This window comes from Physeter macrocephalus, chromosome 16 (assembly GCF_002837175.3).
Source record: "Physeter macrocephalus isolate SW-GA chromosome 16, ASM283717v5, whole genome shotgun sequence".
In the NCBI taxonomy this organism is placed as follows: Eukaryota; Metazoa; Chordata; class Mammalia; order Artiodactyla; family Physeteridae; genus Physeter; species Physeter macrocephalus.
Window position 1 is genome coordinate 14,481,194 of NC_041229.1, and position 21,396 is coordinate 14,502,589.

The following is a 21,396-nucleotide window of genomic DNA, read 5'->3' on the forward strand; positions in this document are numbered from 1 at the left end:
CGCAAGAGGGAGGGGATATGGGGATATATGTATACGTATAGCTGATTCACTTTGTTATACAGCAGAAACTAACACAACATTGTAAAGCAATTATACTCCAATAAAGATGTTAAAAAAAAAAAAAAAGTGAAAAGGAAGTATTTTATAGATACTGAGGACCATCCCAGAAGGGGCTAGAATCAACTGCGGTTGAAAGGAAAGAGGATGGATTTTGCAGATTCCAGATCCCCCATTTATGGGAGTGTGCTTGGGCATTTTCATAGCCTCTGAGAGCCTCATTTCCCCATCTATAACATGGAATAAAATCCCCACCTGCAAGGGGGTTGGAAGCAATAGTTATAACATCTCCTGTGCTGCCTGACACCTAGCGGGCACTGTCTTCCCTGCCACCTGGCAGAAGCACAGGTTTGAGGGCTGAGGCCATCTCAGCTCCCCCCACTTGCCCCACAAGCTCTCTTAACGCTGCTGGAAAAGTTCCCCAGGGGTACACAGAAGGCACTTCTGGCCCAGGTGACAGGGAAGCCTGGCCTTGGGGAATCCCATACCTTATATCGTCCTGGTACCTTGCGAACCTCAATCTCATACTCCCGGAAGTTGTGGAAGATGCTTTCATATGTGTCGCCTGCAGGGGCCATCTTGGGCCTGGGGAGCTGGATCACCCCAAGGATGATGCCATCGTGCATCTCTAGCTTCACGCCAGCAACTGTCAGAGTCACTGAGTCGGGAGACAAAACCATGAGGCCTGCAGGCTGGGGAGGGCCTGGGCACCCCATCCATACCTGGCCTCCAGGGTCAAGCTTGACCCACCCTAAAACCTGGGCTACAGGTTTCTCAACCTGGCAGAACATAAGGATTTCCTGGGGAACATGTTAAAAACGCAGATGCCCAGACCCACTCAAGACACAGTGAATCTGAATTTTGGAAGCTGGGCCCTGGAAACGTCTATTTTTAAACACACTCTTCAGTGATGTTTCTGCAGTCAGCGGAGTACTGGCCTGTGGGCAGGCATTTGGGAGACAATGACCTGCAAGAGCATCATTCTGAATTCTGCAGAGAAGCCTTGCCACACACATAGAGCACAGCCAGTCCCAATCTGCAGAAGGAAAGAATCCCATCACATTTGGGGCTTATTCTTTTCTCCTCTCTGCAGAGAGAAACTCCCAACTTTGCTTCAATAGCACCTCCCTGCTTCAAAGCCTCACACCCTGACCCCGAGGAATTCTTAAAGGGAGGAGGACCTGATCGAAATTCTGCCTCCAGCTTGCTGCCCTATGCTGAGTGCTTATGGATTTGCTTCCTCTCCCAGAACCCTACAAGTACACCAACCTGGCCCTCGTGACTCAGCTGCCCCAACTCACCCCAAGACTTCTCTTCTGTAGGATAAACAACTCCAGTTCCCTTTTAAATCTTGAATAACTTGGCTATTTTCATCTAAACCTTCTCCAAAGTCCTGACTCAGGCTTGTTTGGGCAACTAAATCCCCGGTCAGGAAACCAGGCAGATGTGGCAAGCTATGGGAACGGAGAGAAAAGGTCTAGACTAGAACTTCTGGCTGGAAAGGACCCTGAAAGCCACGTTCTAGGTCCCAGGGAGGAAAAGCACCTTCATCCACAGAGAAGCGGGTGTTGGGAGAGGTCCAGTTTGAGTGCTGGCCTCCGTCCACTGCCCGGACTCTGGCTCGGTAACCATTGCTATGATACAGGTCCAGGGTCTGCATGGTGAGATCACAGGACAGCACCAGGGTCTGGCTACAGCTGCGGATGGGGTTCCAGTAGATGGGCTCTACTCCATACCTGGGGAGATAGCGGGGTAGGCATTGGGAGAGTAACTTGTGCTCAAACCTAACTCCTTTAGGAGAGAAGCAAGAGGCCAGGGGAGAGCTCTCATGACGGTATAGCCCTCAGGGTATTCCCTTTAGTCTGGGGCATCTACTTGCAAGGGGATCTCCCTTGGTTCTGGGACTCTGTATCAATTTCTCTGTGCTCTAGAAGACTCTTAGATTGGAATACGAGTAGCTCAAACGCCAACTCCTCCAGGAAGACTTGCCACTCCCTGCAACACAGCCCAATTCCTCCCTTCTCCCAACTACATCTGTAGTCCTTAGGGCTTCCTTGTTCTCCAACTGGCTTATGGATGCTTTTCCTGTTTTTCCAATAAGATGGAAAAATCTTGAGGGTAAAGGCAATACCTTGGCTTTCTCACCCAGAGCTTCCAGCACACTACTCTGCCCATATGAGACTTGATCAGTACTTGTCAACTGATGGATATGTGCCAGGGTCCTTCCTGGCGTCATTTCAGTAACAAGGCAGGTATCTTTCCACGGCAGGGTGGGTAGAAGGGGATGGACTCACCCACTCCCTCACTTACCTCCCTCCTTTCTCCATCCTCCCTTTTGCTTACCGCAGGAGCTCCACTTCATAGTAGGTGCTTTCAGACTGATTCGGGATGGGAGTCCAGTGGAGGACGTGGTAGAAAAATTCTGCTTCAAACCATGCAGATGAAGGTCTGGGCAGTTCTGTCCGCAGGGAGAACAGTGTCAGTACCAGAGCTAGCGGAGGCCCCCTCCACCTCCCCACCAGGGAGGAGATGATGGTGGTGATGATGGCAGGCATTCTAACAGCCCCCATTTACTGAGCACTTTACCTTGAGCTGAGCACTCAGCTAAGTACTTTACATATATTGTCTCATTTAATTATCACAGTAATCCTACAAGGTAGGCATTTATTACCCCAATTTTACCAGAGAAGAAATGAAGGTCCAGAGAGGTTAAGTGACTTGCCCAAGGTCAATGGGGGTAGTAAGCGGTAGAGTGGGCCTTTGAATCCAGATGTGTCTGATCCCAGAGCTAGTATAGTGTCCTTAAATCACTGTCCTGTGCTGTAGGTGATCAGAAGCAGAAGTGCTGGCTGAGAAGAGCCAAGGTGGGTGTGATGCATCCCAGGCAAGAAGGCAGGGGCTGAGGGCTAAGATGTGCCCACAATGAGCTCTCAGATGACCTGGTCCCTGGCTCTGTCCAATCCCTGTCCCTGCTCCAGCCCCATCCCAAGGCCTGCTCCCCATCCCCACACCTGGTCCCCATCCTGGCCCCAGCCCTGGCTCTAGCTCAAGACCCCCCTCTCTGGAGTTCTTTGGGTACACAGATATCCTGCTAGTTGCCATCTACCTGTTTCTCTTCACAGAACCCCAAGCTGAGTGCTTGTCCCATCCCCTCACTTCTAGGAGGGTTTTACTGCAGCCAGATGCCCAGCCTTAGGCTGAGTAGGACAGGCAGTCCTGGGTCTAGACTGGGCTGAGGACGTTTCCACAAAGAGCTGGCACCCTTGGCTCCAAGGTGATATGCTAAGTACCAGTGCCTCTCTCCACCTCCTGTCTTCCCCTCAGGGCCAGCCACACCTCTCACCATGGGAAACTAACTTCAAGAGCCTCAAACTAGCACTTGCTAGTGTGACTCAGACAAATCATTTAACCTCTCTGAACTTGTTCTCTCATTTTTAAGAATGTGATAAATACACCTACTTTAAGAGTCTTGCCGATCAAGTGCAATAGCTCTTCTTCTCTCCTCCTTGATCCCTTAATGTCTCTCCAGCTGACAGCGACTCCCAGGCTTCCCTTGTTCTCCAACTTCTCATCATCTCTCTAATAATGCTTCTTTTTTCTGACTGTCATTCTCACTTAGAAAGCACATCTGTCCCGGTCCCTTGCTTTCTTTCTTATACTGTCTTTGATCCTCAAGTCTGTGTCTCGATTTCAAAACAGTATATGGAAAGTGAAAAACACAGTGGGTCATTGTGGTGTTTGGGCTGCACATCCCCAGCTCAGCTCGCTATCATGTGAATGGTGACTGCATGTTTTACTTCGTATTCTGGCGTCATGTAGAAGCAGTTTCAGTCCCTGTTCTCCCGGCCTCCGCTCCTGGTCCCTCCAGCCCCCGGCCCTTTCATTTTCTCCCTTCAGGATTTAGCCTTTTCAATTGCAGAAACTTTCCAGGATTTCTGGCTGGGTTAGGAGAGCTAAGGAGTAGCAGTAGGGAGGAGGGGGGCAGGTGGCAGTGGGAAAGCACTGGGGGCTAAAGAAGGAGAAGGGATGATCCGATGGGGGTGACAGGTAATAGTGGGGGAAAAGAGCTGAGATAGGGTGACATGGCACGGGGCAGAAATAGATTAATTGGAGAGCTAAGGGAAGATAGAGTCAGACTGAGATCAAAGGAATTTCCCAGAGGGACCAGCAGTCCCTTCATTTGAACTAGAACAACAAAAAAGCCAGAGGAATTTATGACTCACAGGGAGGCGGGTGGACGGTGACTTGGGGCGGGGGTCATTTAACTTCTCTATCCATACTTCCCCACTCCCCTAGTCAATCTCAGTCTCTTCCACGTCCACAACGGGTGAGCCTGAGACCCAGGCTTGCCAGAATGAGGGAGATTCGGGGAGCGGGGAGATAATGGGCGCCCCTCTCCGTAGAGGGCCAACCAGACGTGATTCTCCGTGGGACTCAGAACTTTAATGTAGGAGTGACGACCGGTAGGAGAGGGAGCGGGGCAGGCGCGGAGAGGGCAGGGCTAGACCCCGATCCTTACCGTGCGCGCGAGAGCCGAGGAGCAGGCTGAGGAGGGCCGCAAGCTGCACTATCAGGCGCGGCAGCATCCTGGTCGAGCCGCATCCTCCGGAGCGGGAGCAGAAGCCAGAGCCGGGATGCTTGCCTCCAGTCGCCGCTCTGCGGGACTGCGACTGAAACCTGCCGCCTGCCAGGAAGCGCCCCGCTAGGCTGACGTCAGAGGGGCGGAGCCTCGAGACGCCCCGCCCCCGAGCCGCAGCGTCAGGGAGCCAGAACCTTCGCGGAGCGCGGTCGGCACAGGCAGGTGGAGAGGAAGCAGAGACAGGGCTTGTGCATGCTGTCCCGGGGCGGGAGCAGGGCTCTGGGCAACTCTCACCCTCCTCGCCTCCCGGGGCCCCCGGTGTAATTGCGGAAGGTGGGGTGAGGGCGTCAGAGCAAATTTTACGGAAGAGTAGGCTTGGAATCCGCAGCTGCGCGGAGTTGGGAAGGAGATTTTCCCAGGTGCTCGGGGGATGTGTGAGAGGACACGTGTGGGAGCCTTGGAGCTGCCAAGTACCTTGATGTAGGGCTGAGCTAAACCAACAGTAAAATAGGCAGTCCTCTACCTGCTTAACATTTTGGAAGGGGTGCCGACGACGTCTTCCAGCCTTTTTTGGTTTCCCTCGCCTGCCATGAAATCTCATGTTTAGAGGTTTGTGTCGTGGTCCGAACGGGGGTTGGAAAAGAATTTCCAGACACAAGGCAGAATGTAAAGAATATAGAATTTATTAGAGGGAAGGGTCGTGATATAGTATGAGCCGAAACTGGTGATTCCATTCACTTTATCAGTGATTGACTTGGGAAGGGACGTATGTTCCAATTCTGGCTAATGATATTTGACAGAAATGTCGTGGTCCGAACGTGGGTTGGAAAAGAATTTCCAGACACAAGGCAGAATGTAAAGAATATAGAATTTATTAGAGGGAAGGGTCGCTGCCAGAACATCGGGTCGACTTCCTAGTAGTCTGGGAGAGTCGAGCCAGAACATGTGCTATTGATCAGTTTTTATAGCCAGAAAACAAAGGAACGGCCCGAGGTGAAAATTTCGTTTACTGATTGGTCGAGGCACATATACCTTCCTTCTATAGGGTGGGAGTGGGCCAGGGCAGATGCCTTTCCTTATTTGGGACAGGTCCCGTTGCCCAGGTGGGCTCAGAAATTTCCTAACCATTTTGCAACATGGTGGGGAGGGCGATTAAGAGTCCGGTAGGGGGTGTAACGCTGACACTTTTTCAGGCAGGGTCGTCCTTTGTCCTTGAAGCACCATTGTCCTTGGAGCACCACATTTTTTTTTTTTTTTTTTTCCTGCTGGGTAATAGTGCTCCGGGAGAACTGGGTAAACGTCATCAGTCACTCATACCTCTGTCGACTGGCTCATCTGACACTTCACTCCAGGTGCACGGAAGGTATCTGGGCATGGGAGACAAACTGTCCACTTCACTGTTGTTGGGTGGTGGCATGTGCTTCAGACTATGTGTGTGTATGGGGGGCGGGGGGTGGGATGGAAGTCCCATCCTGTATCTGAAGATCTACCTTGGGACTAGAAAGACCTCATTAAAAAAAAAAAATTAATTAATTTAATTAATTAATTTTTGGCTGCGTTGGGTTTTCGTTACTGCGCGCGGGCTTTCTCTAGTTGCATCGAGCAGGGTCTACTCTTTGTTGCGGTGCGCGGGCTTCTCATTGCTGTGGCTTCTCTTGTTGCAGAGCACGGGCTCTAGGCATGCGGGCTCAGTAGCTGTGGCTCGCGGGCTCTAGAGCGCAGGCTCAGTAGTTGTGGCGCACGGGCTTAGTTGCTCCGCAGCATGTGGGATCTTCCCGGACCAGGGCTCAAACCCGTGTCCCTTGCATTGGCAGGCGGATTCTTAACCACTGCGCCACCAGGGAAGCCCAAGACCTCATTTTTTGGTGGTGGTCGGTGAAGGTCAGGGATGCACTAGCTACATGGATAGTGAAGAGTGGTATATGCAAGCCCAGCAGGACACATGGTCAGTCAGGGCCACCCTAAGTGGACAGCTCTAGTTGCCACACTCTTACATCAGCCTGGAGGAAGAGTCCCAGGGTTTTTAATGTGTGATGATATTTTTTGCACCCTCTGTTGCTCAACTGAGAGATTAAAAGTTAGCCAATTGCTCAGAAGTACCCAGGCATGACCCAAGGGTGTGGCTACTGTCTGAAATGACTTCTTAGTTCCCGTTGACCTTTACAAGGAGTACGCTGCGCTGTGTCTTTCTGAACTTGTCTTTACTTTTAGTTTTGTGTTGAGTTGTAAGAGTTTACAAGTCTATACCCCCTCACCATTTTGAAGAAGGATCAGGATTTCTTAATTCATTCATATGACATACATTTAATGCATATCATTATGAACCTGGGGATATTATGTGCCTGCACATTGTTGAGGCTGAGGAAAAAATGGTGATGAAAACAAGGTCCCTTTCCACAAGAAATGAGCACTCAGCTAGAGACAGAAAGTGAACAGAGATTTTTAATATGCTGTGGTAAGTGCTTTGGGAAGGAAGATACAGGCTCATATGGGGACACAGGAAACAGACACTCTACCACAACTGGGGTCAAGGATAAGGAAGGTTTCCTGGAGGAGGTGACATCTAAGCTGAGACCTGAGGAATCAGTAGGAGGTAGCTGGGTGAAGAGGGGACAAGGAAGGTGTTCCAGACAGAGGGAAGTATATGCTTAGATATGAGGGAATATGGCATTTTTAAAAGAATCCTGTAAAGTGAGTAAATTAACATTCCTATTTTAAGAAGAGGAAACCACTGTGACTGACATAGGTTAATGTTTTGCTCAGGGCAGAGTCAGCATTTGAGTGTAGACTATTCCAGTGTATCCTGGTGCCTCAAAGAAAGCACCTAGAACAGGAGTTATGTCAGACATACGATTACTGTATCTTTTTCTTTTAAGAAAGTCAGTGTTTATTTTGGTTTGTATTCAGTTATTCAATCTCAGTGTTGTGAAAAGTCCACCTAAGGTTCAGTGATTTCTGGTATTCATACCAGTATTGGGACAGATAATAGAAAGTAATTATAATAGTAACTTTTATTTATTGAGCTCTTACTACGTATCAGTCATTCTGCTAAATACTTAATATGTTGTATCCGAGACTGGCTAGATGGTTAGCAATTCCATTTCCTCTTCCTGGGCACACATGACAACTACATTTCCTAGCTTGCTTTGCAATTAGGTGGAATATGTGACTGGGTTTTAACCAATGTAAAGTTGAATTGATGGGTGCCACTTCCTGGCCTGGCCTCTAACTCTGTCTTTGCTATTCTGTCAGCCAGTGGAGGGGCCCTCGTGGAGGACTCCAAGGGGATGGAAGGAGCTTGGGTCCCTGAATCACCTCTTGGAGGGGAGCTATGCAGGAAAGACACCCAATCTACATCAGCCTGTGACTTGAGTGTGGAGCACACTCTTCTTGTATGTAGCCACTGAGGTTTTGGAATTTTTGTTGTAGCAGCTAATGTTAACTCCCCTGATTAATGTGCAAACATTGTCTCATTTAATCTTTATTACTACCCCGCTAGATTGACATAATTATTAATGTTTTACAGATGGGGAAGTGAAGTCAGGGACAGCATCACTTGTTTGCATCACTCAGCCACTTAGTGGCAGAACTAAGATTACAGTCCAGGTCTGTTTGACTCCAGAGCTCATGCTTTTGCCACCATATAAAAAATGCCCTTCCCAGTCTTGGAAGAGTTCTTGGAAAAGACAAATGTCTACTGAGTTGAGAGAGAGAAAGAGAGGAGGGTGAGGGTAGGGGAGGAGGAACAGCTCAGGGCTGAGTATGGTGAGAATACGGAAGGTGAGGAGCCCCAGAGAACATGTGGGCAGAGCCTTGCCCCCATGGACACACTGGGAAAATTTTAGGACAAGTTTTGGGATTTGGATGGTTCCATTGTCCCATTTTCGCTCTACTTCATCTTGGTCTTCAGGTTGATGCTTCTGAATGGGCACCACTGTGGGGTAGGGTGGGCATCTGAGCGGCAGGAAGTCCAGCTCGAGTGTGGTAACAGACACGGCTTGCAGTTTCTGTCCCTGGACTGGTGATTAGGGAAGTTCCAGGCCTTGTGATCACTGTGTCAGAGCTAAACATAAAAGGGAGAGAGATCTCAGTGGAACCAACCCCCAGAAGAAATCAGAGAAAAGGAAGCTGCCTGGGGATACTTGGTAGTCACTGGGTCAAGGAGAATGACAGATGTGAGGTCAAGAGGCCATCAAGGGCCAGCCCAGCCCCAGGAGGACCCTTCTTGCTGTTGGTTACAGAACCGAATTAACATCCACATCCATTCACCGTCTGCCTGGCTCTCTCCTGGATGAGAATAAAAGAGCTCAGCAGGGACAGAACCCCTTTCTGAATGTCCCTCTCTCTTCTGTTCAGATGGTGGCTCAGACTTGAATGGAGAGTTGCTTGAATTTTAGTTGGGTGGGTGATAGGCCTCCCTAAAGGGTTTTGGGCAGGAGAGAGACATGGCAGATTTGCATTTTAAATAGAAGAGGAAACCCAGAGTACAGAGATAACTAGCTAAGGTGACTCAGCTAGTTAGTGGCAGAATCAAAACCCTGATCTGACTGAAGTTCAACTCTTTGCCTGACAGGCCCCAACAAATAAGCTTGTGGAACTACGAAGACCATGTGAATCACGTGTCATGTTTTGTGCTCCCTAGCAAAGAGAAAAGAGGAAGAAATACTGGTCTCCCAGGTGAGGGACCTCCCCTGCTAATCTCTCTTGAATCAGCAGAGCTGGGGTCAAGGGCCATCTCAAGCCTGCAGTCTACTCGGGATATCATTCTTGGCCAGTGGTCAAGATCCAGAAGGCTGCTGGGAGCAGCCTGTGGGCCTCAGAAACAGGAGACCTATTTCTCGCCCTAGCTTGGCCACTGCCAGGTGTGTGCCCTTGCACCAGTCCCTTTACCTCTGTTAGCTAATGACAGGATTGGAAGAATTGTAACCTTCCTGGGCTGTTGCAAGGCCAGATACAGAGGTGTTCTGACAACTGATAAAGGCTTCCCAAATAAGAGGGGGTGTGGTTAGTAGAAATATTCAGCAGAAAGGCCTCATACTAACTCGAGGGAGCCAGTGCCCTTTCCCCTTGTCTGCATTCACTTATCCTTTCTCCAGGCTGTATGTTGTGCTGAACCCCACCCCACTACAGGACAACTGGGGCCTTTGACCACCCCTGGACTCCTCTTCGCCTCCAATCATCTTATCAGGAAGGGTGAGCACCTAGTCCCTTGCCATTGCTCTCATGGACCTGGGTATGAGAGATTAAGAACACTGACAAAAATATCCCATTCCCTTCAAGAAACAGCTGTGTTTTCCTTCTGTAGTCCAGATGACTTTGACTTCTCCAGTTTTTAGGGGTGTCATTTCCCTTTAATTCTAAACTTAACAGCAGTCTGAGCTCCTATCCTACAAAGGGAAGAAGTTCGTCTGCTCTTGGGTTTCCATTCCCAGAGAACTTGTGGGGTTCTCCAGGGAAGTCTCCCATGGCCAGGGCTCTCCTGGCAATCTCACACCTCCCCTCCTAGGGTCTCATGGTGCTGGGCTGCAGCTGCTCACTTCAATTGTGGACACAGGGCCTATCACATTTTGACTTGCTGTTGGAGGCTTGCAAATAGCAGAAGTACCAAAGAGATAGTTTTCAACTCCTTTAAGAAGTAGCCACTCGGAGCTCCCACCAGTTCGGTCCCATTCTGAAACCTTTCCTTAAGCTCTTGGCAGTCATTGTGGCAGGAAGAAACAAGTTAGCTTCCCCCCTTTGGAAATCTCCAGGCCTCTCTGAACAACCTTCTTGCCCCCAGAGAGGGGAGAGGCCTTCCTTTCCCTGCTCAAAGCCCGCTACTTCTTCTTATTTCTCGCTTTAAGATGATTCACAGGAAGAGTATCAATATCCTTCAAGGGAAATTCCTAGCCCCACCCCAAGGTATAGTGTGGCTCTAATGGCCCACAAAGGGCTAGTTACTGGCATATTTCCTTAAGTCTGCCTTAGCCTCAGATAACAGCACAGGTGGGACAGCATCTGTATGGCCCAGACAGTGGCATGTCAAGCATAATCCAGGGCCCTGCACAGCCATTCCTCCACGGAGGGGAAGAGACCAGGTTTGCCTGCTTCTCCTGTGCGTGTCTGGGCTCCTGGTCTTCTATGAGCAAAGCCACAAGAAAGAACAGTGATTTTCAGGTGTGGGATGGGACAGCCTATTTTTCTAACTTCTCTGGGCCATGGATCTGCTAAGGAGATACTCAGTTGACATTGCCAAATAAAACCTCTAGACCTTGGTCTGAGGGACCTGTCTTTGGGTCCACTACTGACGTCTGGGCCTTTGCCCCAAACTATGGGCATATCCTTACTTTCTATTGACATGACTAAGAAGGTTCACCCAGGACAGAGGGAGGCTCCCACCTAAAGACAAATCCTAATTACTACTCTGTGATATAGAAATTGCTTGTAACCCTTGAATTACAGTTTTTCAGTTTCAAGAATGTAAAGGTATCCATTCCACTGTACCTCTGGTAGCAGTAGGAGTGCTGTGTGGGAAGACCTAAAACCGGGGTTTAAGCCCCAGCGTGTCAGTTGTCATCTGTGACTTTGGGCAGGTCATAGATTCCCCAGGTCTCAGGTTTCGTACCTATAATATAAAGATGATACCTCTTCTTACAGCCTATTGGGGTTGTCGAGAGGATTAATGTAAGCAAACGTTTGTTAAGTACCCTTGACTAGGTCCTGTGGGATACAAAAATTAGTCATACGCTGGCCTGATCAGGAGCATGTACTTGCAGGGGATTTAAACCTGTAATAAATAACGTCTAAGGACCAGCTTAGATGTAAGGTGTCTTGTAAACTCTAAGGTGTAATACACGTGTAGGGTATTAGTACTGCTGGTATTTTTCTTATGGATTAGGGTTTCCTTTCTGCTCACTGCCAGGCCAAGCATATCTTGACCAGGTCATAAGCCCAAGCCTGTTCTCCCCGTCCCCTCATGGCTCCAAGAGATCTTGCTGCCCCTTGGAATCCTGGAATCCTTACGTGGGGGACAATTCATCTGTACCCCTGCTTCCCTTCCAGCACGTTCCCCAGGACATACTGGAAATAAGGCCTTTCCTCTTTCACAGAATTAATGACAAGTACAAGAAATGATCATTGGAGGTCAGCTGGGCATGGTGCGTAGAAAGTGTGCACGTGTTCCCAGTGGATGGGTGCATGGGAGGGGGGCATGGAAGAGGGAAGTTCTACAGTCCGAGGGTGCAGTTCAAGTTCTTATAATTGATAGGAAAATGAGAGTCAGAGAGGAGGAGCTCAGTGAGATAGACAAGTTCGCGCCTCACCCCCAGATTCATTCTGTGGCCATCTGACCTTTTGGGACATAAGAGCAAGCGAGTTGTTGTCCTTCTCACCTTGTTGCAAACTCTTTTTCACAAGCCAGCAGTTGGGTGACTGACAACGGAAAGTCCTGCTGGTCTTTCTGGTGGCCAGCAGCCCCTCCTTTCTGCCTGCACTAACCCGCCCTTCTCTCCTCCCTCAGCCCCTTCTCCCAGGACACCAAAGGAACCCAAGTGGAAACTTCTTAGGACCCATGAGAGAAACATGAGCATTTCTTCTGCAGCTTTTTAGAGTTCTTGAATATGGTGAGGTTATTTTTACACTTCTTAGAACTTTGGTTTGGTAAACACATTTTGTTTTAACACATAAGAATTCTTTGATTAAGTAATGTGTTCAGAAATATATATACCATTTATCAACACTTTGATGTATGGTATGAAGCTCCAAATAGGTGACTCATGTTTAATGTTACCAATTGTGGAAATTCTAAGCCTAATTTCAGAAAGCTGAAGTGAATAAATGCTCTGAGGTTCATGAAATTTTTGTAAGTGGTCACTACTTGTGTCCACACTTATAAATTAACAGAAGGGTTTCCATGTGAGTACTGTATACTTGCCCATCCATTGTTCTCAGGAGATGCTCCCTGTGCAACCGTAAAATGAGATACTTCTTCTGGCTCCTGGACTAGGAGCCTCTTTCCATTACATGTGTTCTTGAGCTCAGGACTCAATTCTTTCCCCCTCTCCATTTAACTTTCCTCCCCACACCAACTCTGGTCATTACATACTAAAGCATAAGTCAGTAACTCAGCTCCTCTGAGGTCCCACTTTGATAACAAAGTCCATTATTGCCACATCTTCCTCACGGCCCTTCTCCCTCTTGGGTCAACAGCTTGAATCTGCTAATATTCACTGAGTACTTGCTCTGTGTCAGCCACTGTGATTAGCACCGGGGGACAAAAATGAAAAAGAGGCTGTGTTTGCCTTGGAGGATGCTTAGTTTGAAAGCGAGGGGAAAAGGAAACCTAGCGTTTATTTTTGTGCTGGCTAATGCGCTGTTATTACTTCATCTGATCCTATTTGAGGTAGTCTTTTCTCATTTTACAGAGGAGGAAACTGAGAGGTTATATGATTTTCCCAAGGTTACTCAGCAAATGGTCCAGTCCAGGCCTATCTGACCCTACATCACTACTTTCCTCTTCACACCTACTCCCACCAGCCACAGACAAAAAGAAGCAGATGGGACATTCCAGCTGTAGGTCAGTTGGGAGGTTGCCAGGCAAAGAACTAGGCTGAGGCCTGTTGGCAGGTGTTTGGGTACAGCCGTGTCCCCCTGTGAGAGACCCAGAACCCAAGGCAGCCAGAGTGAGGTGTATGTGTCAAATCTCCCTGTCTCTTTAATTACAAGAATTTCTCAGGAGCCTAAATGTGATTACATGTAGGACTCATTTTTTTTTTTAAAGGAATAGTTTTATTTTTATTTTATTTTATCTTATCATTTTATTTTATTTTATATTTTATTTTATTTTTTGGCTGTACCGTGTAGCATGTGGGATCTTAGTTCCCTGACCAGGGATTGAACCTGTGCCCCCTGCAGTGGAAGCGCATAGTCTTAACCACTGGACCGCCAGGGAAGTCCATGTAGGACTCACTTTGATGATCCTTAATTTAATCACATCTGCAAAGACCCTGTTTCCATAGGAGGGACCATTCATAGGTTCCAGGGATTAGGGCATGGATAGCTTCTGGAGAGCCATTTTTATCTTACCACAGTGACCAGTTTCAACATTCGTTTCTGTATTCATTCAATCATACCTTGATTGAACATATATTTATTGAGCATTTACTCAATACCGGACACTGCAGGACACTGGGAAGACGTGGTGAGCGAAGCAGAGCCTTCTCGTAGCCTTATGGTTTAGAAGTGGAGATGGGCGTTGATCAAATAATCATCCACATAATAGGCAAAATTGCAACTGTGGTAAGTGCCATGAGAGTCCATAATTGGGAACTGACCTGGTGAGAAAGGCCCAAGAGAACTTCTATGAGGAGGTGCTGCTTGAGTTGAAATCTGAGGGACGAGTTGGGGTCACCAGGTTAAGAGGGGAGGGAAGAGTGTTGCAGGCAGACAGAACAGAGGGCAGGACCAGGGCATGACCAGCACCGGCAGGAAGTGCAGGGCTTGGGGTGGGGCCCATGGGGAGAGGGGTGTGGCTTTCAGGCACTGTGTGCGGGGGTCAATCTGTTGTGCCTTCTCCCCATCCGTTAGCCCAATCCTAACTCGTGGCCCCTGCCTGGTATCCTAGAGCCCTTCCTCCCCATTCCTCCCTCAGGCCTCATCCTCTCACTTCCTGCCCAGTGTGCCATGTGGTTTAGCAAGGAAACCCCCTGAGCTCAGTGTTAAGGGCAGACCTCTAAGCTTTGATCAACAAAAAATTCACAAGAGCTTACTGTGTGGCAGACATTGTGTTGGGAGTTACAGAGATGAAGACAAGAAAGTGACATTCTTCTGGCCCTTGAGGCAAGAGACTATAGGGTGGAGGCGGAAGCATGAGGGCTTGAATGCTGAATAGCCTGACGACCTGCATTGAATCTCATTTCTACTACTTACTGCTGTGTGACCTTGGGAGAATGACTTCACCTCTCTGTACTTCAGTCTCTTTCAGGAGCACCTAAGTCAACCAACTTTTAATATGGCCCCACTGTGTGCTAGGCAGTAGGCCAAGTGCTGGCTACCCTCAGAGACCTGTCTGGCTGGGAGCAGAACACTGAGGTTGATTGTTTCCTCTCCTGGGACTCCAGCTCCAGTTCTGCTGCCTGCAGTGCTTGATCCAAATGGGTTTCCGGGGTAGATGCCACCAAGTGGTTTCTGCACAGGGGCCCCACGCCAGGCATAGTGCTCCAGGAGATGGCAGTCAGATGAATGTTCAGGGAGTGTGGACCCATCTGACCTTCTTCCTGCCTCCTCTTCCCTCCTTCTGCAGAATATTCGACACTGTCTCCAGAGAACCCTCCTTGATAAACACTAGTCATTCCAGGCTTGTGCGTCACCCCCAACTTTGTGGAGTACTCTTTTGGCCAACAGTTTTCACCTACATCTTTGTTTATTGGCCACTATTACTAGGTGCCTCAACTTGATGTTTTGGTAATGACACTGGCCCTAGTCTTTTCCATCAAACCATCTGTGTGAATAGGCAAAGATGGGGTCAGACACTTGCTAACTCTTCTGAGTTTAGCAAATCGCTTTATATCTTTAAGCCTCCATTTCTATGGTAAAGTGAAAATATAAGTCCCTTGTCATCCTTCCAGGGCTTCTGTGAATATCAAATGATATTCTGCCCCCGCGTACTGTTTTTACTCCATTGTGGTGCCCAAGATGAGGTTTAGGGTGGGGTGAGGAACGGCAAAACCTTGAGCATTGAGTGGTTGAACTCTCTAAAATTGGCTGAGCCTTATTGATACCCATGATTCCTCCTCTAAGGGCTGTTGTGGGTGCAAGTGGGTTAACTGCCCAGAAGTGGTCTTGTTAGGTTTCTTTTCCAACCATAGCGGCTTTTGAGTCTTCAATTCCCTCCCTGCTCTCTCACCTTTGAACATCTGGGTGGGGGATTTTGTTCAGAGTGTGAAACAGTCTTCTAGATCGCTCAGGTCTTCATAGCTGTGAGGAGGTGTTTTTGTCCTTTGTCGGGAAGGCATTTTCCATGTGAGCAGAGGTGTGAGGCTGTGACCCCTCATGCCCTGGGGCTGCTCTGTGCCTGAGAGTTCAGGCACCCATGGGAAGCCATGGAACTGGATTCTGGGGTAGGCTTTGGGGCAGGCTGAGGCGCCAGCCTAGTTTACTACACAACCAGGCCCAGCAGGGAAGGGAGGATAGACAGCCTCAGAGACAGGCTGAGAAATGTGTGAAGGAGAGGATTCAGAGCAGGGTCTACCAAGCAGCACAAAATCTGGGTGGACAAACAATCTATGGAAATTCACTCCAATTTTTAGGCTATGGTGTGCAAGGCATAGCCAGGAATACCATGGGTTTCACAAGTAGAGTAACTGTGAGTCTCAGTTTCTTTCTCAATGAAATGAGAATAATAGTATTTATTGCATAACGTTATTGCAAGGATTAAATGAAATTAAATACATAAAAGATGTTTAGTACAGTGCATGGTGCATAAATGTCCAACAAATGTTAGATGTGGGAAGGTCTAGTTCAGGTAATGGTGGAATAGTTTGTACTGGATAACCCGCTGGCTGATAACAGTGATAAGCTCTGAGCAAAACATGGAAAATCCCAACTAGGAAAAGAGACAAATCTCCCATGTAGAAGAATTTCAAATCATTTATGTAAATACTCTACCCTCAACGAGCATCACTGCTTACTCCTTAAGTGTGGGCTGTGCATGGTGCCTTTCTTTCAGAGGACAGTATAGAAAGAGGGGGAAAAGAGTAACTTTATGGTGGCAAAACCTGACAATCACTAACCCAGCCAGGTGATCAAGGTCAACATCAACAGTGGTAAGTCATGTTGACAGTACCTACCCTTGATATGATGTGACGAGAATAGTACTTTGCCTCTGTGGTCTTCTTCTCCAGAGCCTGTAATTCCAGTATAGCCATGAGGAAAACATCAAACAAATTCCAACAGAGAGGCATTCTACAAAATATCAGACCAGTACTCCTCAAAACTGTCAAGGTCATCAAAAACAAGAAAGCTCTGAGAAACTGTCCCAGCTAAGAGGAGCTTAAGGAGACATGATGACTAAATGTAATATGATGTGGCAACCAATATAATGTGGTACCCTGGATGGGATCCTAGAACAGAAAAAGGACATCAAGTAAAAACTAAGGAAATATGAATAATGTATCAATTTTAGTTAATGAAAATGTATCAACATTGGTTCATTAATTGTAACCAAATGTTCTCATATTAATAATAGGGGAAAATGGTGTGGGTTGAAAATTCTTTCAGCTTTTGTATAACTGAAAATATCTTTATTGTAACTTTATTTTTGAGAGATATTTTTGTGGGCATAGAATTCTAGATGGATTGTTTTTTCCTGTTAGTTCTTTAAAGATGTTGCTCCATGGTCTTCTTGTTCACATTGGTTCTGATGTGACATATCCTTATCTTAATCTTTCCTTTGTATGTAACATGTCCTTCTTTGACTGCATTTAAGATTTTCTCTTTAACATTGGTACTGAGCAATTTGATTATAATGTGCCTTGGTGTAGTTTTCTACATGTTTCTTGTGCTCAGATTTTATGTTTGTTTGGTTGGTTGGTTGATTTCTTAGACCTGTGGGTTTATAATTTTCATTAAATTTGGAAAATTTTGCTATCATATCTTCAAATATTTTTCTGTTCCCCCCTTCTCTCATCTCCTTCAGGGATCTTTCGCGGAGTCCAATCTTAGGCCATTTGAAGCTGGCCTACAGCTCACTGATATTCTTTTCTTTTCTTTTGTGGCTATTTTTTCCTCTGTGTTTCATTTTGGGTAGTTTCTATTGCTATGCCTTCACGTTCACTGATCTTTTATTCTACAGTGTCTAATCTGCTGTTAATCCCATTCAGTGTATTTTTCATTTATGATATTGTAGTTTTCATCTCTAGAAGTTAGAATTGAGATTTTTAAAAATAAAAGTATCTTGGTCTCTACTTAACTTTTTGAACCTATGAAATACAGCTATAATAATTGTCTTAATGTCTTTCTCTAGCAGTTCTGGCATCTGTGTCAGTTCTGGGTTCTTTCAATTGATTGATTGTTTCATCATTATGGGTCGTGTTTTCCTGTTTCTTTGCATGCCTTATAATCTTTGGTTGTATGCCAGCCATTGTGAATTTTATATTTTTGGGTGCTGGATATTTTTGTATTCCTATAATTATTATTGAGTTGTGTTCAGGGATGAAATTGAGTTTACTTAGCAAAAGTTTTATCCTTTTGTGTCTTGCTTTTGTGATTTCTTAGGTGAGTCTGGCAATTATTCTCCTCTATTGAGGCAAGACTATCCTGAGAACTGTACCCATTGCCCTGTGGATTATTAGTTTCTCCAGTCTGGATAGTGGGGACAGGTACTGTTTCCAGTTCTGTGTGAGCATCAGGTACAGTTCACTCCTATTCTTTCAGATGGTTCTTTGCATGGCCTCTGGTAGTTTCTTCATTTGGACACACTAATCAGTACTCTGCTGAATACTTGAAGGGAACCTCCTTCAGATCTTTGATGTTCTCTCTGCGTGTAGCTCTCTCCTCTCTGGTATTCCATCCTATGAACCCCAGCTGCATAGGCTCTACCCGAGTTCCCCCTCCCTGTGCTATGGCCTGGAAACTCTCTCAAGGCAACATGTTGGGGCAATCATAGGGCTTTCAGGATTCTTGTCTTTTGTTGCCTGAATTTCAAGATCCTGAAAACCAATATTACATATGTTTTTTCCATGGGCGGGGAGCAGTGGTTGTTTCAGGTGGGAAGGTAAAATGGTCCGTTACTCTATCTTGTCCAGAAGTGAAAGTTCTCACTTTCATTTTTGAAGGACATTTTTGCTGATTATAGAATTCTAGGTTGGCAGTTATTTTCTGTCAGCACCTTAAAAATATCATTCCCTTGTCTTCTGGTTTCTCTTGTTTCTGTTAAAAAGTGTATTAGTTTTGTAGGGCTGCCATAACAAAATAAATTTTAAACAACAGAAATTTATTTCTCACAGTTCTGGAGGCAAGAAGTCCAAGATCAAGATGTCAGCAGGGTTCCACAAAATGGGGGAAAATATTTGCAAATGATGTGACCGACAAGGGATTAATCTCCAAAATATACAAACAGCTCGTGCAGCTCTATGTCAAAAAAACAAACAACCCAATCAAAAAATGGGCAGAGGACCTAAATAGGCATTTCTCCAAAGAAGACATAGAGATGGCCAAGAAGCATATGAAAAGATGCTCAACATCACTAATTATCAGAGAAATGCAAATCAAAACTCCAGTGAGGTATCACCTCACACCAGTCAGAATGGCCATCATCAAAAAGTCTACAAACAATAAATGCTGGAAAGGTTGTGGAGAAAAGTGAACCCTCCTACACTGTTGGTGGGTTTGTAAATTGGTACATCCCCTATGGAGAACAGTATGGAGGCTCCTTAAAAAACTTAAAATAGAACTACTGTATGACCCAGCAATCCCACTCCTGGCATACATCCAGAGAAAACCATAATCCAAAAGGATACATGCACCCCAATGTTTATTGCAGCGCTATTTACAAAACCAAGACATGAAAGCAACCTAAATATACATTGACAGAGGAACAGGTGAGGAAGATGTGGTACATATATACAATGGAATATTACTTAGCCATAAAAAATAATGAAATAATGCCATTTGCAGCAACATGGATGGACCTAGAGATTTTCATACTAAGTGAAGTAAGTCAGAGAAAGACAAATATATGATATCACTCATATGTGGACTCTAATTATTTTTAAAAGGTACAAATGAACTTATTTACAAAACAGACTTACAGATATTGAAAACAAACTTATGGTTACCAAAGGGGAAACATGGGGGTGGTGGATAAATCAGGAGCTTGGTATGAACACACACTGCTATATATAAGATAGATAACCACCAAGGACCTACTGTATAGCACAGGGAACGCTATTCAATATTCTGTGATAACCTGTATGAGTAAAGAATCTACAAAAGAATGAATGTATGTATATGTATAAGTGAATCACTTTGCCGTACACCTGAAACTAACACAACATTGTAAATCAACTCTACTCCAATAAAATTAAAACATTAAAAAAAAAAGATGTCAGCAGGGTTGGTTTCTTCTGAGGCCTCTTTCTTTGGATTGCTGATGGCTGTCTTCTCCCTGTACCTTCACATGGTCTTTCCTCTGTAAATGTTTGTGTTCAAATCTCCTCTTCTTATAAGGACACCAGTCGTTTTGGATTAGGGCCCACCCCAGTGATCTCATTTTAACTTAATTACCTCTTTAAAGACCATCGCATTCTGAGGTACTGGGGGTTAGCACTTTAACATATAAATGTGTGAGGAGGGGTACATTTCCACTTATAACAAAAAGTCAGCCATTAGTCTTTTTTTAAAATTAAATTTTATTTATTTATTTTTTATACAGCAGGTTCTTATTAGTTATCTGTTTTATACACATCAGTGTATACATGTAAATCCCAATCTCCCAATTCATCCCACCGCCACCTGCCACCCCCACCCCCCTGCCGCTTTCCCCCCTTGGTGTCCATATGATTGTTCTCTACATCTGTGTCTCTATTTCTGCCTTGCAAACCAGTTCATCTGTACCGTTTTTCTAGGTTCCACATATATGCATTAATATACGATATTTGTTTTTCTCTTTCTGACTTACTTCAGTCTGTATGACAGTCTCTAGATTCATCCACGTCTCTACAAATGACCCAATTTCGTTCCTTTTTAACAGCCATTAGTCTTATTCTTCTTCCTTTTAAGATTATGTGTCTTTTTTTTTTTTCTGGATTCTTTTCAAGATTTTCTATTTGTGTTTGTCATCAGCAGTTTTCTTATGATGTACCTAGACATGGTTTTCTTGGAATATACCCTGCTTGGGGTTTGTTGAGCTTCTTAAGAATTCTGCTCATTCACTCAGACACTCATCTTTTTCCCCCTTTGGTGTCCATACATTTGTTCTCTATATCTGTGTCTCAATTTCTGCCCTACAAACTGGTTCATCTGTACCGTTTTTCTAGGTTCCACATATATGCATTAATATACGATATTTGTTTTTCTCTTTCTGACTTACTTCAGTCTGTATGACAGTCTCTAGATTCATCCACGTCTCTACAAATGACCCAATTTCGTTCCTTTTTAACAGCCATTAGTCTTATTCTTCTTCCTTTTAAGATTATGTGTCTTTTTTTTTTTTCTGGATTCTTTTCAAGATTTTCTATTTGTGTTTGTCATCAGCAGTTTTCTTATGATGTACCTAGACATGGTTTTCTTGGAATATACCCTGCTTGGGGTTTGTTGAGCTTCTTAAGAATTCTGCTCATTCACTCAGACACTCATCTTTTATTCAGAATTCTTGTGTCCAGTGTCAGCTTCATCTGCCTGCCCCATTCCCTAGATTTTGTATTCCCTGATTCCTTATAGCTGGCTCCTTGACTCTCCCATTTTGAAAGTTCATCCCTTTCCAAGTACCCTAAGGACAGGTAGTGCTAACAAACCATAACATTTTGAAGCATTCATATTCCCAAACTATGGGATTTTGAAATTATCTCATATTTTAAATTAGAAATGTTTTTCTTCTACAAAGCAGTTCATATTTATTAAAGAAAATTTGGAAGTACAGAAAAGTTGACAAAGAAGGAAAAATAAATCACCCATAGTCCCATGACATATTTTTCATTGTTTTTTATAAATGTTTTTATTTTCTCTTTCAGTTTTATTGGGATATAATTGACATACAGCATTGTATATATTTAAGGTGTATAGCA

The 21,396-nt window shown here is 45.6% G+C and overlaps 1 protein-coding gene and 1 long non-coding RNA gene across 2 annotated transcripts in view; one reads left to right on the forward strand and one right to left on the reverse strand.

Annotated features, from left to right (window-relative positions):
- The window catches only part of IL10RA (interleukin 10 receptor subunit alpha), a 16,597-nt gene extending 11,691 nt beyond the window's left edge, over nucleotides 1-4,906 (reverse strand). The window contains exons 1-4 of the mRNA XM_007101817.4: nucleotides 4,577-4,906; nucleotides 2,401-2,515; nucleotides 1,603-1,793; nucleotides 546-715 (exon numbers count right to left, since the gene is read on the reverse strand). Of these exons, the coding sequence (XP_007101879.1) occupies nucleotides 546-715; nucleotides 1,603-1,793; nucleotides 2,401-2,515; nucleotides 4,577-4,643 (543 nt within the window). The 5' untranslated portion in view covers nucleotides 4,644-4,906. The remainder of the gene's footprint in view (nucleotides 1-545; nucleotides 716-1,602; nucleotides 1,794-2,400; nucleotides 2,516-4,576) is intronic.
- On the forward strand, nucleotides 4,172-19,712 carry LOC129392870 (uncharacterized). Its single transcript, XR_008619570.1, has 6 exons — nucleotides 4,172-4,504; nucleotides 5,913-5,999; nucleotides 9,210-9,313; nucleotides 9,733-9,829; nucleotides 12,135-12,237; nucleotides 18,619-19,712. It is a non-coding gene; the product is annotated as an uncharacterized lncRNA (long non-coding RNA).
- The last annotated feature ends 1,684 nt before the right edge of the window (nucleotides 19,713-21,396 follow it).